The 17,599-nt window shown below is 39.5% G+C and overlaps 1 protein-coding gene across 1 annotated transcript in view; it reads right to left on the minus strand.

Annotated features, from left to right (window-relative positions):
- Positions 1-696: 696 nt before the first annotated feature.
- Positions 697-17,599, minus strand: part of LOC117291960 (DENN domain-containing protein 5B-like) — a 48,666-nt gene continuing 31,763 nt past the window's right edge. The window contains exons 3-21 of the mRNA XM_033773983.1: positions 17,104-17,274; positions 16,582-16,857; positions 15,371-15,683; positions 14,718-14,905; positions 13,641-14,297; positions 12,589-12,805; positions 12,125-12,275; positions 11,628-11,718; positions 10,963-11,079; positions 9,801-9,953; positions 9,435-9,613; positions 8,731-8,859; positions 7,977-8,098; positions 7,524-7,666; positions 5,290-5,408; positions 4,023-4,281; positions 2,602-2,728; positions 1,941-2,115; positions 697-1,284 (exon numbers count right to left, since the gene is read on the minus strand). Coding sequence (XP_033629874.1) covers positions 1,101-1,284; positions 1,941-2,115; positions 2,602-2,728; positions 4,023-4,281; positions 5,290-5,408; positions 7,524-7,666; positions 7,977-8,098; positions 8,731-8,859; positions 9,435-9,613; positions 9,801-9,953; positions 10,963-11,079; positions 11,628-11,718; positions 12,125-12,275; positions 12,589-12,805; positions 13,641-14,297; positions 14,718-14,905; positions 15,371-15,683; positions 16,582-16,857; positions 17,104-17,274 — 3,771 coding nt within the window. The 3' untranslated portion in view covers positions 697-1,100. The remainder of the gene's footprint in view (positions 1,285-1,940; positions 2,116-2,601; positions 2,729-4,022; positions 4,282-5,289; positions 5,409-7,523; positions 7,667-7,976; positions 8,099-8,730; positions 8,860-9,434; positions 9,614-9,800; positions 9,954-10,962; positions 11,080-11,627; positions 11,719-12,124; positions 12,276-12,588; positions 12,806-13,640; positions 14,298-14,717; positions 14,906-15,370; positions 15,684-16,581; positions 16,858-17,103; positions 17,275-17,599) is intronic.

Genomic DNA, 17,599 nt, shown 5'->3' on the forward strand with positions numbered 1-17,599 from the left:
ATTTTTTGGTGGGGAATCAGTTTTTCGTTATATAAACAGATTGAAACAACATTTACTCATTTTTTATTTTTTTATAGAATTCTATACAACGATCTAAAAGTAGTTGTTTTAAAAATACACCTTTTTGAGGTAAAGTTATTTCTGGAACTATACAAGAAAGGGAAGTATGGATTTATAATTTTTACCAAAAGTTTCCAAGATTACTAAAAGTCTGTTGCACGACCACTTTTTCCTATCAGTGGTCATTCAATACCAAGCATTACATAGTATAATACATTACACCACAAGGAAAAATTTCCTAAAAGAGTTATATTTTCTTCCATTTTGAACTTGAAACATGAGTATTTTACACCGATACCCAAAACAATTGTCAAACTCATTTTATGATTACACAGAATTCTCCTATACTTGCATTGGTCTTGATGCATTTCAAATCTTGCTTATGAATTGGGCCGCTAAATCGGACATTTGCAATGATTCTGCTGTCATTTTGTGCCATCTTTAAACCTTGCATACCCTCTGGGCTGTGCATTTGATTATGTGGTAGAGCATCCTTAATGTGTTACCAAAGCCTATAAAGTCTGAATGCACACAGCGCCCAATCTCACAAAGCTGTTAAGCAGAAAACACTGCTTAGTAAAATTCTTTGCTAAGCAAAAATCAAGTGGGGCACCAGTTACAACAATGCATTCTTTGTGGAATTTTGGCTGGTACCCAGTATCTGCTAAGCAAGATTTTTAGGTGCTTACAGGCTTTATGAAAATGGGCCCTGGCTTGTACTTAATACAGGATGCTCATCAACCTACAGAAAAACCACAATCAGAAGACTGTACTGACCTTTGACCTCCACTACATTATTGTTTGCATCTTATTTGAGTTATACATTGCCCTTTCTGACCTTAATACTAAGAGCAAAGTCTGATTGGAATCTGGCGGCATCCTTATAATTTTGCCTCTTCTAAATTACAATACTTTTTTTTAGTCCCTAACCATACTCTTGAAATAGATGCAAGATTACCAACCGGCATCACCGACAAAGGTTATGCTATAATTCCACGCCCTTCGTAATGGAAGATTCCAGCATCACTGACAAAGGTATGCTATAATTCCACCCCCTTCGTAATGGAAGATTCCAACATAATGGAGAATTCATCCAATTGCATGAGGAGGTTGACGACAAAGTCAAGGAGGCTGTTGCAGTTAAGGAACGAGGAGTCTTCGTACATTGATGAAGCCACTGGAGTCTCAGAGAGGACTGGTAGCCACCAGTGGAGCATGTGATCCCTGCAGAAACACAAAAACATCACAACAATTATTGTTTTGAGAAAACCCAAAAGAACTCCAATAATTACTTGTTAAAGCCACTTTCGGTACAAAAAAAAAAAAAAAGTTCACAGATTTACAAATAATTTACAGGGTTTACAGAAGGTAATGGTGAAAGACTTCTCTTGAAATAATGTTCCATGAAATGCTTTACTTTTTGAGAAAACAATAAAACAATATCAATTCTCGATAGCGAGAATTACGGATTTATTATAAACACATGTCATGACACGGCGAAACGCTCAAAAACAGGAGTGGGTTTTCCCGTTATTTTCTCCAGACTCCGATGACCGATTGAGCCTGAATTTTCACAGGTTTGTTATTTTATAAATAATTTGTGATACACGAAGTGTGGGACTTGGACAATACTGTCTACCGAAAGTGTATAATGGCTTTTGTTATTTATTGTGTAAATTACTGGTGTACTTTTTCTTAAACTGTGTCTGTGTAATTTTCCACGACTGAGACTCAAACTCACACTTAAAAAATAAATAGGATACAAATCACAGTTTGGCTGTTAATCTTATTCTGGTAAGCATATTTTAGTTGTGCTTAAATGCTAAAGCAGCTCTATGAAATTTGGCCAAGCGTGGATCGCAACTGATCTTCCATCTTACCTGATCCCGATGCAAACAAAGAGTTGGAATTTGCCATCTTTGCCAGCTTGGGCGGCTCCTTGATTGATCTGTTGAATCGTGAAGCAGAATGTCCGCCTTGCTCTCTTTTCTTGGACTGATCCAAGACGTCCCTCGTCATCTTGATCAATACTCTCAAGGTATTTGGCTACTTTTTCTGTAACAAGCGAGAAAAACAAAATCATCAAGTGAACGAAGTAACAAGCCTAATTATTGTACATTTTTCCTGTGAAAGATGACCATACTTTTGCCCACCATTGCTGGAAAAACTTGCGGCTGTGATGTTACAAAAAAAGGGTCTATACATAAAAGATAATAATTAACTATCAAAAAAGTAAACTTGCGGGTACAGCCAAGTGTAAAATCTCTTTTTTTGTTTAAGGAGAGTTGGCTCTGAAACTAGCGGGTGTGGTCTCATTGTTTGGGACAGTATACTCTGCTTGTTTTGTTGTTGTTTTCCCTCTCCTGATGCAAGCAGAGTAAACTGTTTGAAACTTCACGACCACACTGGCTCTGAGCACATGATTGTACCTGCAAGTTTACTTTTTATGATAAATTCTGATCTTATTTTCAACAACATTCCAAGTTTAAAACGCTAATTGTCTATCCCCCAAGTTTAAACATTTTAGAAATGTGTAAGTACCTAGAAAGTCCCAGATGAAGAAGTTATTTCTGAAGAGCCTTGCGGATCGGAATCCATATTGTAGTACAATCTCCATGCATTGGACTAGGCCTCTCTCGCCACATAGAAGCACGGTCAGTCGACCTCTCTGTAGCAAATCATACATCAAGTAGAAATATGTTAGAAAATCACACATCAAGTAGAGACATGTTATCTCAAAAAGACTCTTCATGATTTTTTGTAACAAAAAATAAACCTAAAATCTATTTCAGTTTATCTACACTACTTATTCTTGATCCTCATATGAAGGACATTTACACAATATACATTTAGTTATTTATATAATTCTGAATAGAATTAAAATGGTTTACTAAATAATATATCATCACGGCTAGAAGCTGAAATAAGACAATTTCTAGATGAAAATATGTACTGTGCAAATATTATATTTATAAAATTGGTATGAAACGATACAAAGATATATCAAAAGCACATGTAAAATAACTATGCTACAAATGCACATATGAAAATAGAAGGAATTCGACAGCATCTGTGAATCAAAAGCTATATAAAAAGTACGATCACAAAAATCGTTAAATAAGAAACAAAAAGGTATGACCAAAAACAATTATCATCAAGCCTCTAGCAAACATAAAATGGAGTTTTAAAGCAGTTTATTTTTATCATTATATATCTTTCTGGTAGTAAAACCAAGTGACTAGCATTGGTAACTAGCATTGTGACCCATGAGGATACTTGTGTAGAAAAGTGGTGAAGAAGTGAAGAAAGGAAGAAATGTCAATTTGGGAGGAAAACCCCCAAATAGGGAACACAAACACAATCAGGTATGGACTGAAAACCAGGAATAAGATTTGCTCATTCCAATCTTGACAATAAATGCACATTTATTTCATGGTAGCAAACCACAGAAAGTAAATCACAGAAAATGACACAATATGTACATGAATATAAATAATTATACAAATGACAATAAACCCAGAAAAATGACATATGTAAATGGAATAATATTTATAGAGATGACAATAAACCCAATCATCATGCAAGGCTGTGGTCTGGAATGAAAAAACAATAATAGGCAGGGAAGAAACCACTGAGCAAATTGCAAAAGAAACGAGTAAAACATTAATGCGTACATATGATCAATTTATTACTAACATAAATGGTGCATGAAAGGCAGGTAATATATTTACTACTAACATAAATGGTGCATGAAAGGCAGGTCTGATTGCTTTGTGTTTTTGAAAGGGCAAGGTCATCAAGCCATTTTATCCTTGGTAAAGGGCACCCTATGAGGAAATTGCAATATTCTACTAGAGCATTTCAAGGGCACCAAGGCAATGGCAAGGGGGCATGGAGGCAATCGCCTTCAGTGCTCTGTTGAGTATCAGGCCTAAAAGGGTTAAATCAGGAAAGACACCAACCTCCTTCTCAGGTTTGTAGAAATGCTTGACAATATTATTGACCGCATCGGTCAGCATCTCCTGTATGCGATCTTGATCTAGCTTTGGTGTCTGACCCCTGGCGTGTCTCGATGGGATAGGTGAACTGGGTCTGGGAGGGGTCCTTGACCCTCGGGACAGCTCTTCGGACTCTGATGGAGGTGGGAGTAGCTCTCCGACTAGAAGACGTTCCAGACTGTCGTCATCGACGCCGCGTCCAATCCACCGATTGCAGGGAAACCTGTGATCAGTTATGAGTAAGTCATGTTTATTGGTCTGGGTCACATTTCATTTCATTTCATTTCATTTGTTAATTAATTCTGGTTTTGAATCCAAGGACCTGTGTCTCAGAAAAGTAAAATTAATTACTATAGACAAATCCACGCATGCAAGTCCTGGGCGCCGCTATGGGCACCGCGCGGCACTGCTGCGGTGTACCATTATTATTCCTAATTTTGTGCACAAAGACACGAGAAAACCGTTTCCCTTTTCACTTCTTATGGAAATTTAATGTCTTCCTCGACAATCTATGCGATTTTTCTGACATGGCTGCATGTAAAATGACGATTTACTACATTCTTGATATTTTTTTAAAAATTAAGCAAAGAGTAAAATACTGAAACTCTGACAAAATACTCTTTTTAGTGACTATTTTACGCAGTTTCCGCGTCTTTTCCCCAAACTCACCTAAGACATCACCGTTTTCAAGATGATTCGGTTTCAATTTAGTTGCAAATATTTCTGGTCAGTGATCTACATTAGTATATCATGATGTCCTGGAAAGGAAATTGTGTAAGTCGTTGAGGAAAACATTTAATTTCCATAAAGAGTGAAAATTAATATGATTTCCTCATGTCTTTGTGCACAAAACTAGGTACATGTACACCGCAGCAGTGGCGCGCGGTGCTCAAGACATGTGCGCCTGGTGCGCGCCTGAATTTGTCTATACTAACCAAGAACCCCATGGAGAGAAGACAAAGAAAACAGTTTCAGTTTTTTAGACGTGGGAGGTAATCCCAAGAGAATTATATCCACTAAATGGCAATACTGTGGCTAGCCTGATACCGGCAAAACACAAAAATGTATGCATAAACAATTTTCACTTAGTTACCTGTTCATGTTTGTTGTGTTGTGTTGTCATTTAGCCTTCGAGAAAGACTCTGCTAGGGTCAAAACGTCAGGCCATTACTTTTTTTTTTGCATAAAATGTTTGTGTAATATAATATAACTTGTATAACACATCTCTTACTTGTATGTGTGTCCAGTGACCTCATTGCGAACTAGAACATAGTCCACCATCCATCTTGGTAAAAGGCCCGAGTTGTCATGTCCAATGCGTACCGTCGTCAGGATACCCAGATTGCTATGCTATAAATACAAAATCAAAACAGAAACTAGACATTAGGTGTTTGTGGACAAACACAAAGCTGTTCCGTGTTCTTTTCCTTGGATTATGTGCTAAAATGACCAAATCGATATTGCCACACTTTGGGTTGACCCGGAAGTAGAGGTCAACTTGAGGTCACGGTTTTTCAAAATTAATCTCCAATCCCCAAGGAGTCTTTAACTACAAACAGTCTAAAAAAACGGCAGTGTACTTCTTGAGATATGGTGCTACAAAGATTTCCCAATTAAATATGCAAATATGGGTCATGTGGTTAATTAATTACGATTTTTAACATTTTAGGGGGTCGGTGGTTTGATGTTTGATCTAGTACGATTTGATTTCACAGAACTCTTAACCACCAAACTCTGCGCTTATGATCACCATTTTCCGCTTACTGTGTTTTTCAAACATCATCGTGTCATGCATGCACACATGTTATGTTGGGCTAACAATTGAGAAAAAGAAAAGGCAACACTATCGATATAAAGATAAGAATCTAACTTAAATATTACAAAAAGAAATATTTTTTTTAGTTTTGGGGGATAACAAAAATATATTGTTATTGCACGGAGTTTCGAACTCACAGGTATCAGACAAGTAAGCGCGACTGATGACCACTAGGCTATAAGGGCTAGTACACACTCTGAGGGTTTACATGTATGTATATCAACAGAGGGGATTATGATCCGGCGAAATAATTCTCGTTTCATGATTTTGCGAACGTTGTCACTAAATATGAACTGCTAACGCCTATAACTATTAAGTAGGGTTGAAATGTAGTATTAGATGCCTTTAGGGGTTTTTGACGACGACGTCGTCGTCGTCAAAAAACCCTATTTAATTACGCATGTTCGTCCACGGACGACGCCACCTCGGAGTCTAAATTTGACATTTTTTCACTCATTTCTCAAAAACTACAACACCACAGCAAGTAATATTTTAAGGGAAGCTTTCAACTGTCATTATCTTCAAACTGTTTAAGTTTAGTGTAATTCTGTGGACACCATGGTATGTCGTCGTCGTCAAAAACCCCTATTTATATACGCACGTTCATTAAACGAAAACCCTAAACCTTCGTGTACAGAGTATATTGGTCCAGAACTCAGTTAGGAAACGAAGAAACAGAGACTGCGCTGTGGTCCAGAACGTATGTCGAAAAACAAGAAAAAGAGACTTGAGTAGACTCCTCTCAAGAAGTCACAACTCATGATAGGTACATTCTGAATTGCATTTACTGTAGAGAATGTTTAACAATAACATGGAAGTGACTGCATCCAGTTATGTTCAAACGCGTAGACTCATCTCAAGAAGTCACAACTCATGATAGGTACATACTGTATGGCATTTACCAAAGAGAATATTTAACAATAACATGGAAGCGACTGCATCCACTTATATTCAAATGAAGATTACGTGGCTAATTAATTAAGATTTTTAATTTTGTTTACATTTAGAGTAAAGCTTATGTTCTAAGCTTCAATTTGGTATATGATTTCACTCTTTTGAAGTTATGGTCTAGGAGATTAGGTTTAAAGAAAAAAACGTGTGCAATTGCTATGGGTTTTAGGCGGAAACAAAGAATAAGAAAAAAGAAAAAAAAATCTCGACAGAAACAATACCTGTTCCGACGGTAGGTCGGAACAGCTAATAATTTAACTTATCTGTTTTACTGTCATGTATAGAGAGTATTTTTCCATGCTTCCTAAAAACACCAGAAGGCGTTTATCAGGCACTTTTGAACATTATATCAAAACACCTTACACTCTCAGTATGACCACCCCTGCCCATTGGGTCTTAAAACAAATTGGTCTCCAGGTTGCTTATCATTCACATCAATAATCTCTACCCATTTAATCCTGTGTGATGAGGACAATTGTAGTCAAGGGTCTTTTTGCCCAAGAACATTAGTGTAAAAACTTGGATTCGAACCCATACTCTGATGACTCAGCCGCCAGAAAGAAAAAATACTGAGTGCTTTGAGACGCCCACAGGGTGTAATAATGCGCTTTTATGTACTATTATTATCATTATCATCGTGTGTTAAAAACAACAGGCAAATCAGAAAGGAAGGACTTGTTCTGAAACTCCTCGCTTACCTGGAACACAAAGTCCGGAGAGTTCTTAGGAATTGAGATCATCTTGGAGTCGTTGATCTCCCCAGACACACAGATCCAAGCGTTTGCCGACGTTGTAGCTTGGAACTTACGAGTTGTAACAACCAGGACTCGGTAAGGCACAACTAAAAAAAAACCACAAATTTGAACAGAATATCGGTAAGAATTTAAAGGCATACACAAGGTGAGTGGTTGTTTACTTCGGTGTTGTGAGGAACAGTCCGGGCCTTGAACTTTGCTCTTCAAGAGCCACAGCATCTTTGCTCTGATTAGGGGCACCTTCATGAGAAAGATGCCAATTTGTATTTGAACTTTGCAAAGGGCACCAAAGCAAAATCACAGTGCACCACGGCGATTGCTGTTGGGACAACAGTGAAAAGGATTTACTGAAGATGTCGTCTCAGAATTGAGACAATTTTGTAAGAAAGATCTTACCTGTGCTGATAAAAGAGTTGGTGAAGCAGAAGTAATCGACAGCGTTTAGAGACAGAAGATGGTAGAGGAACTGTTCCTTCTCCTCCTCAGTCCGGAGGAAGGCGTAACGCTTGTAACGTTTCCTGTCAAGAAATGCGTCAAAAATATTAACAATATTTCTAAGCTATTAGCCACTGTGGGCGATGCTGGGTGGGCCTGCCCAGAACTTACCAATTTTGTCCAGCACTCTGAGCAAAATACACTGTGCTGCCAAGCATAGATTTCCTCAAAATGGCACTTCAGCAATGATGGCCCCCATATCTTAAACATCAATAATTTTGTTGAACAGCTCGCCCTCGGTGGACTTAACTGGATTAAGAGCCCACCACCATTGGTCTAGCTACAACACTGCTTATTAACAATGCAGCCTCAAAGGATGGACGCATCAACTCTAACTTCAAATAATTTGGCAACTGAATTAAATCTAGCAGCCGTATGAAATTGGGCCCTAATGACAACAATGACAAAATAGTGTGGGGGTGGGGGGGGGGGGTGGACACCCAGGTCAAAATTCCAGTTGAACCTAGTTAAACTGGGTTTAACTGGAACTAGTTGAAAACCAGTTGATAAACTAGTTAAACACAGTTAATACCAGTTGGTTTAATATGGAAAATGGACAGAAACCTACTGGTTTATAATTTCAACCTAGTTGAACTCAGTTAAACCTAGTCCAAACCAGTTGGTTAATATAGAGAAGTCACTTGACTAGACTTACTTGCAGAGTTCGTAATCATTGAGTAGCAACTTGAGATGTTTGTGCAAAAGTTTCCTCTCTAAGGCAAGTCTAACAAAGGCACGAGCATACCCGACATCCGTCTTAATCTGCGTCATGTTCTCCACATTCCTACAAAGAAACAAAACAAAAACCCACTCAGACAAAGATGCTGATTACCAAGCCATCTCACAAAGATAAGTTAATACAATAATAACTAGTTCCTATATTAGTGCATTTTACAATTGCTTATCAATGCGTTTTGTTTTTTACATTGGTGCCCTGTTCATTGAGTCAATAACCCTCCTTTAATATTTCTCAGCTCCCTAGGTAGTCGTTTAGAGGGAGATGTTTAACAAAATTTTAGAAACAGTGTATTCCAATTACGGTTTATTCTTCCTGCGTGGAAATAAATTCATCTGAGTTTTTGGCAATATCTCAAAAACACCACTACCCTTTTAAAATTAAATCTTCACAGGATGGTTTTATTGTATATTAATCTACACAGGATTAAAACAATCAATGATTAAAAATACTACATACTTTGTCTTTAACAATCACAATCAAAAAGTGCTGAACAGAATGCATAGTTAAATTTAACACACACAAAATACAAATAAGTATAGCACAAAAGCCTGAAGAGTAAATACTACCCTAAAATTCTTGTTTACAAATCTTGACAAATCCCAGACATGTCACACTCTCACCTGATATCGAATGGAAGCTCGGTGGGGATTGGGACGAGGACAGGTTCCACTGCGGAGCTACTTCTCCGTCTGGCCTCGGACCCATGAGGTACAACTGAAAGACTGTGTTCGGGGAAGGTTTCTCGTTTCTCCTTCATCTTGCGGTATCCTGTTATGTGAGACCATAGTGCTGATTTCCCCTGTGAATAGAGAGTCAAAGAGAGTCAATGAGGGTTAAATAGAGTTATAGAGAGTCAAAGAGGGTCATGAGTGTCAAAATTAAGATCTTTGGTGATAATCTTCAAGCTTTTCCATAAATAATACACCTATACAACAATCCTCCATGCTTAGGAGCGAGACATTAAAGATAATCATTTTCTTGCTGACCTGTTTCTTCTGGATTCCATGGCTGAAGATTCTCTCCAGGAGATCACAGAGTGAAGCGATCAACGTGTTCTCCTCCACACCGGACCGATTGACATCACCGTGACCAAGCTCAACAGCCTCCTGACCCATCTTACTTACCAACATCTTCTTTGTCTGAAATGAGAAGGAAAACAAACGGGAGGGAAACAAACCAGAGGTTAAATTGAATCTCTGCAAGTCTTCTTTTATGGGTCACATGACTAACACCCGTTTCAGAAGGCACGCCGTACCAAATAGATTAGGAGGGACTCTAGGTCGACCCAAATAAATTTTGGTTTCAGAAAGACATAACATTTACATTTCGTGCATCGACGTCTCATACCAAGATGCTCCAGAGTCATTTCAAACGACTGCAACAGTCAATCTTTCAACTAATAGCGCGTCAAGTCGCTCCTAACTATTCTAGACGTTAAACTGTTCGTATACTTAATTCAGAATTTGGTTGGCGCAACTTTGGAGCGCTTGTATGAAACGGGCGTAAGTTGAATTGAAAGTAAATCTGTGAGAATGATTGTTCAAATGAATGCCTGAATTGACGGCTACGGCTAGGGCTGGATTTTCAATTCATCATGCATTGTTGTATAGAGAATCCTAAGCAATACCATTGTACAGTTGTAGCCATAGCCGTAGACACCAATCGGGAGACTAACTCACAAATGGCATTTTGGAAGGCTTGACATCAAACAAATTGTTTTTGTGAAAAAGTTTATAAAAAATCAAAAGGATGCGAATGGCGTTGCAGCATTCAAGAACATTGGGAATGACTTAAAGAAACATGACTGGGAGAGACATGACAGGGAGAGACATGACTGAGGCCCTTTTTGAATCCCTGGCTTTGGCTTTGGCTTCAGCTTCAGGCTCTGTTCTTTCGTCTGAAACCCAGAGTACGTACACAAAGCACGCACAATATTGTCAAAACAACCGCGGGGCCAAGCTAGCCTGAGCCAAATCTGAAGCCGAAGACGTGGTTTCAAAAAGGGCCTGAGGGAGGAGTGGGTGGTTAGAAAGACAGACTGGGATCCATGCAGGGGAGGACAGGAACTAGACTAACCTTCAGGGTTAACTCCTTGAGGAGGGCATCTACACACACAGACATAGACAGACACCCAATTTCTGAACTGACCTTAACTTTACACTCTTTGAGGAGGCCTTCGACAAACTTCCAGTTGGTTTGTTTCTGGTCCAGACTGGAGAGAACCGGTTGTTGGACGGTCCCCTTCCTGGCCTGATTAATGTATTGCTGTGGGGAAAACAGTTCAGATTAATTTTATTTAAAAAAGAATTACAAAAATATTATTTTACACCTAACAGCACAATAAGCGCAAATAACAGGATGAATAGGAAATGAGAAAAAAATGCTGTTTTAGATCATAGATGTGGGAGGAAAACCCAAAAGGGGAAACCCACACAATCAGGTACAAACTAAAAAACCAATCCGAACAGGGGCGGGATTCGAACAGGGGTCCACAGAGGTGAAAGGCAAGGAAAGGGTAGTTAATTAGTGAATCCAGTGGTCCAGTGGTTAGACTGCAGAACTTGTGGGTTTGAATCCTAGCAAGCTAGCCACTGATTTTACAATGACTAGAATCGTCTTGTTACTGAACCGTGGTTTTTTGATTTGTGCAACTCATAATCAAAGATTACTTATGTTTGTATAAGAGAGATTGGCTGTTGCCATCTTGGTGTTTATATCCCCTTGTGGGAGTTTGCAGAGTTCCCTTGACAGGAAGATCATCTAAACAAACAAACAAACAAACAATAAGCAAACCAACAGACTAAAAAACTTACTTCTCTCTCTTGCGGGGCTAGCTGTAGGTGCTCAGAGTGCTGTTGTTGCCGGTCCTTTCGTCTCCACTGCGCTGTATTCCTGTGCTTGGACCTAGAGAACACATTAAGATTTGCAGATAAGTTCAAGCGAATTCCCTACTGAATGTTTGTGAAAGGCTTAGCATGTTTGTGTGCAATTACAGAGCCCAATTTTACTAAGCCTGTTCTGAGCACGAACATTCTTGCTTAGCAGAAACAGGTTACCAGCCAAAACTACTTTAAGTTTGCATTATTATGGCTGGTGCCCCACTCAACTTTTGGCTAATAGCAAAGTAACTTGTCAAGCAGTATAATATGCATAACAGCTTTATGAAATTGGGCCGAGGCTAGATGTCACTGCCTACTGCAGAATTCTGTGCCTTCTGCCCACTATAGAACTGGGATGGGATGCCGTAAGCGCAGAATTCTCTATTAAAGCTGCACCAATGATATTGTCCCAAGACAGTGAGAATATTTACTTGGGTGTATAGGGCTCCTTGAGTAGAATCTCTTCTTGTAGTCTCGGGAAGTAACCTGGTTTATGGTTATTGTCAGCCGGCTTGCTGGTCAGCTCATGTGGTACAGGCGATGTGTAGTCAATATTCACTGCTCGGTGACGTATGTTGGATTCTGTGGTTGATGAAACACAAGGGAGAATGTCATTTTTTTATGAAAATGAACTATAAATAATATAGTAAACTTCAGGGAGTGTTGGCTCTGAAATGAACAGGTTTGGTCTCAACATTTGGAACACTATACTCTCCTCGTCTTCAGGAGAATTTTATGCATTGAACAATTTTTTGTTTAAATGAGCCGAAGCTCAAACAATCCTGCATGTGTGAACTGAAGCACTAGGTAACAAAGCGGGCTTAGATTATTTTCAAAAGACAAGGCCCTAAAATCAGACTCTAAAATTCTAAACTTCAAAATGATCCTACCATACCTGCTTCGCTCATGAGACTCTGAATCTCACAGGTTGGGGTCTGGGGATTGCTGGCTGGAAAATGGTCTATTCTACCGTCAAAGATTCTCAGCGCCTCAACTTTGTCTTCCCAGTTGGAGATGATCTTGTTGTCGACAAATGTGGCAAACATTTGCGTCTCCACGAAGGGGAAGAGAAACGGGAGGTATGCTTCTGGTTGATCCGACAAGAATGCAGCCTGAAAAGAGAAGGTGTCAGAGTTTGACATTAAAATTCAGGATTTAAAGGGTCTATGTACTTTTTGTAGGACAAAAAAACACAATATCCACAGGTTTACATTTAAACTCACACAGTTTGAAGATAATGGTGGTAGAAAGCTTCCCTGAAAATATTACTTGCCGAGGGGCTGTAGTTTTTGAGAAATGGGTAAAACAATGTCATGAAAATAATTTTCGTCTCAGTGATCGTGAGACGAAAACATTTTTAGCATGTAAAAACGTATTTTCATGACATTGTTTTACTCATTTCTCAAAAACTACAGCACCTCAGCAACTAATATTTTAAGGTACGCTTTCTGCTATCTTTACCTTCAAACGGTGTAAGTTTAATGTAAATCTGTGATATTGTGTTTTGTGTTACAAAAAGTACCCAAATCCTTTAAGGTATTACAGGATTGGCAAGAATAAAAATCATTGTTTCAATTTTAGTATGAAAGCTTACTAATTATAAAGTTCATACTAGAACCATTTTATCTCTGTCAAACATTTCCCCTCTGAAATTAAGTTATATTCGAGACAACTGTATCTGAAAATATACAGCAAAAACACATCTGACTTTTGTTGTTACAACCAAAATTTACGACACATGTTTCCATGCTACAAATTCCCAGCTAAATTGCACTTAGCAGAACTTGTGTTAAAGATTAGTTTCTGCTTTAAATCAGCTCTATGACATTGGGGCCAGGAGAGGCCAGAGTCAGAATGTGGAATGAAGGAAACAAAATTCACTTTCTGGATATGCGCCACAATATAAATGAACATTTTTTTTTTTGAAGGAAAACTAAAAATCCCTACCTTATCAAAGTTCTGCATATGTTCCCTGTTTGCAAACCAAGACTCGATGCTGTGAGATGCCGGCTGGATCACAAAGGTCTCATAATGCCGGAGTAATTCAACCATCTTACTCAAGAAGAGTTCTCTGACAGCCGAGTTCAACACGAGTCCCTCCACATGTTTCCGTAATTCGGGGTCCCATGTCTCTGGATTCATATCCCCATCGGGGGAAGTGTTTGAGTTCCGATCCTCGATCTCACTGATCGAAGTGATCACACCAGTTCTCTGAACGATGGCGGCGACTTTCGAGACGATCTCGTTGTTGCGTAAGATATCGGTCTTGCTCGGCAAGCTCGTCGTCGGTGATTCCCCTCGACTCGGCGAACTAAAATAAGAACTATCCTGATCAGCTTCGATGCAACTCTCCAAGTTCAGATTCCGACCGGATCCACCAATGAGAGTGAGTTCTGTCTTCAGGGTCGACCAATCAAAATTGCTGTCACCCCTCGTTGGAGTTCTTGTGGGTGTTTTCTCCGGTGTAGTTTTTTTCAGGGAGACATTAAAGCGTTGTAGAAGTCCAGTGAGATCACGGATAAAACTTTGTCTGTTTGGAAACAGGGGAAGGTCCTCAGGAAGTTCAATGCAGTTGTTGTCAATGTCCACAAAGCACAGCGAGGCCTGATGAATGGGTAAGAGGGAGAGAAGAAAGGTTTTTGAAGAGAAAATAACTGGGTGAAAAAAGAGTTTCTGAAGTTATTTTTAGCAAAATTTCAGGGTATTTTTGTTTGATTTTTTAATATTTTTATTTTACATACAGACATGATAGAGCCAAGGCAAGGCACTTCGGGTAGGGAAATGTCCCCGTGTAGGTTTGTGTATTAACTCTTTCAGTAACTAGCCAGAAGCCAGTTGAATTTTGACTGGTCCTTTAAACAAGCATTTGACCAGCGAACTACTGTTAATGGAAAATTCTATGTCTACATAGGGCCTAAACAAAGGGCCAACATCCAATAACTGGCCAGCAGGACCAGTTCTAACATGTAGTAAAATTTCCATCAGGTGTTCTTATCATCAAACTACTTTCGTATATTGACTCACATTTCCCAGTATCTCCAGTTGAGTGTGGTCCATGCCATCGTCTAGGTGGAGCCCCATAACAAACGGCACAGGGGCATCCAGAAAGTTCATCAAACTCACTGGCAGAATAGGAACGTAGACATGTTGCCACTGGAACGGGAAGAGCAGAGCTGACAGACACTCTGCAACCAGCATGAGACGGTGGTAATCTGTGGAGAAGACAATGGTGTAAGAAGGGTTATGAGAGAAATGAGTATGTGGACTAATGCTTCCTCTGGATTGTGAAGAGCGGATTTGTATTTTGTGGACAGCAAAGGGCAAGTTCGAGCAGCGACCATTTGTCAACGACTAGTCAAATTTTCATGGTGCCCTTTGCACAATACATCCCATACCTTGCTCGACCTTTGTCTAGAATGGCTTACATGTACTTAAGAAAATGGGCTGGAGGGATATTGCCTCCATTAGGTTTTGTCTTTGTTACCACTGGAATGGGATCGGCAACATGAGATCTTGAACACCTTCAGGGCAATGAAAGTCAATGGATACAATTGAGCTCTATAAAAAGCTCTCTAGAAAGACTACAGCAAAAGATGTCCGTTTCTAATCCAGCGGGTGGGTGCCACAAGAGACAAAACCCAAATCTGTCACAAATATATAAATTTTGTTCTTCTTACCTTTTGACACTAGGAGTATCTGACTCTCAAGAAACGCACACGTCATCAGCTCCATCACGTGCTCCACCCCAAGGAGCTCAAAGAACTCCTTCATGGAATAATCGCATAGAGGGAGCTCTCCGTTCGCCGGCCTCTGGCAGACGATCGTCTCTGTGATTGCATTGAAGCTCAGGCTCCGCCCTGCCGGGAGGGCGGGCACCTCGTACAGTATGTTGTAGATGTAGGACTCTAGAGGGAGAGGAGGGGCGGCCATCGACTTGATCGCGTTGTAGAACTCCTCCAAGAGGCGACGGCAAGGCTGGATGAACGGTGCCTGCAAACAAATTAAGATGTTTGTTTTTAAGACGATGTGACAATTTTCTTTAGGATGTGCCTTGATGAATAAACAGACGAAATTAGAAACGTTTCTCCATTTGATTAATAAAATTGTTTTCAGAATGGTACCTGCAAACAAATTAAGATGTTTGTTTTAAGAGGCTGTGACAATTTGCTTAGGATGTGCCTTGATGAATAAATAGACGAATTTAGAAACAAACGTTTCTCTCATTTGATTAACAAAAATTCAGACAGCGGGACAAGTTGTATTGGAAGTTGAATAAGTTGAAGAAGCATCGAGCGGGGGAAAACATTGAAGCTTTCAATTCGTGATTCTATTAAGATGTTTGTTTGAAGACATTGTGGCAGTCACTAGGTTTACATTCAGGATCAAATCACGAGATTGGCGGCATTGAGAGAATTTCTCTCCTTCCAACGAATGTCTGAATAAGTTGATGACCTCGGCCCAATTTGATAGAGCTGCATCAGCAGACATTTTTACTCAACACTTTTCTGCTAAGCAAAAGTAAGCAGCATACCAGTCACAATAATACGTGTGACATGGTATTTTGGCTGGTAACCTTATTCTGTAAAGCATATGTTTGTTGTGCTAAGCTTTTTTGTGTTCTTAAGCAGCTCTAGACAAATTTGGCCCTAGGCACCTTGTAAAGTGTGACATCTACACGTATTGCAAGCAGTGTGAGCAGTGCCATAAACCTAAGCTTCGTACTTCAGCTTTGTATATTTATATAAAACTCCTGTGGTTTCCAAGGTGCATTCTACTGTTGGGGACCCTTTTTACACACATGTTTTGGCTGCGTATCGATGCCAAGTTACGTTGTGCACTACAAATAAATCTATAAAAGAAATTATATTTATTAATTTGTCTAGCTCACCTGCATTATGAGGCATATACATTTGGCCACATATATGGTGTCATTGATGGGGTCAAAGTTGACTACTTTCCTCTGTGCCGGGATGTGAACCGGTGTCGTTTTCCTCCTGGGCTTGGGAGACTGTAACGACACGGCGGGACTCGAGGACCGTCTGTGCTTCGGTGAGAACCCACGCCGGTCCATCTTCGGAGAAAGACTTTCCAGCACGACGTGAGAGCGCGATGGAGATTCAATATTACTCATTTTGCGATGTTTGCTGTCTGCTCTGAATGTTATCTGTGAATGGAGAGAGTAAACATTCATAGGGTTTTGCCCAGACCTTTTCAGTGACTAACCAGCACCGATAGTCAACTCGTCATTCAACTGGTACACCGTACTTTTCTTTTTTTTTATTTAATACGGAGAGAAAATAAGAAAAAATCCTATCTAAACTCATAGCAAGTATCTTCATAAAAAAGGTAGTACAACAAATTATGAATCATCTCATTTGAATTAAACAGTAGTTCACTCCCTTGACAATACCTGTAAATCTTCCATTTCCGCACAGATTTTGGGTGACGTTGCCTGCTCGAAGAACGTCAGCGCAGCGCCGTATGTCCTCGTCCCGTCCTCTCGCGTCATCAGGAAGGAATGAAACTTGGCTTCTCTGTCCTGTTTCTGTGTTCGTACTGTGAGCCCTTTGGGCATGCATAGCTGGGGGAAAACATAGAACAGTCAAAAAAAGTCATAATCAGTGGTATGGTGTCTTATTAATTTTCGTTTTGCCCATATACAACGATGTGTGATATACTCAGTGCTTTCCTGAGCTCTGTTAACCAAATTTACTCAGGTGGGATTCAGTGGGGACTTGTTTTTCCCTGGAATGTGTAGTCAAAGAATTTATATCTCCCTTTTTCAAATTCTCCTCTACTAAAAAAAAAATGAATATACCTTTTAAAGGCAGTGGAAACGTTTGGTAATTGACTCACTTGGTGTATCGCATAAAATAACAAATCTGTGAAAATTAAGGCTCAATTGG

This window comes from Asterias rubens, chromosome 6 (assembly GCF_902459465.1).
Source record: "Asterias rubens chromosome 6, eAstRub1.3, whole genome shotgun sequence".
NCBI lineage: Eukaryota > Metazoa > Echinodermata > Asteroidea > Forcipulatida > Asteriidae > Asterias > Asterias rubens.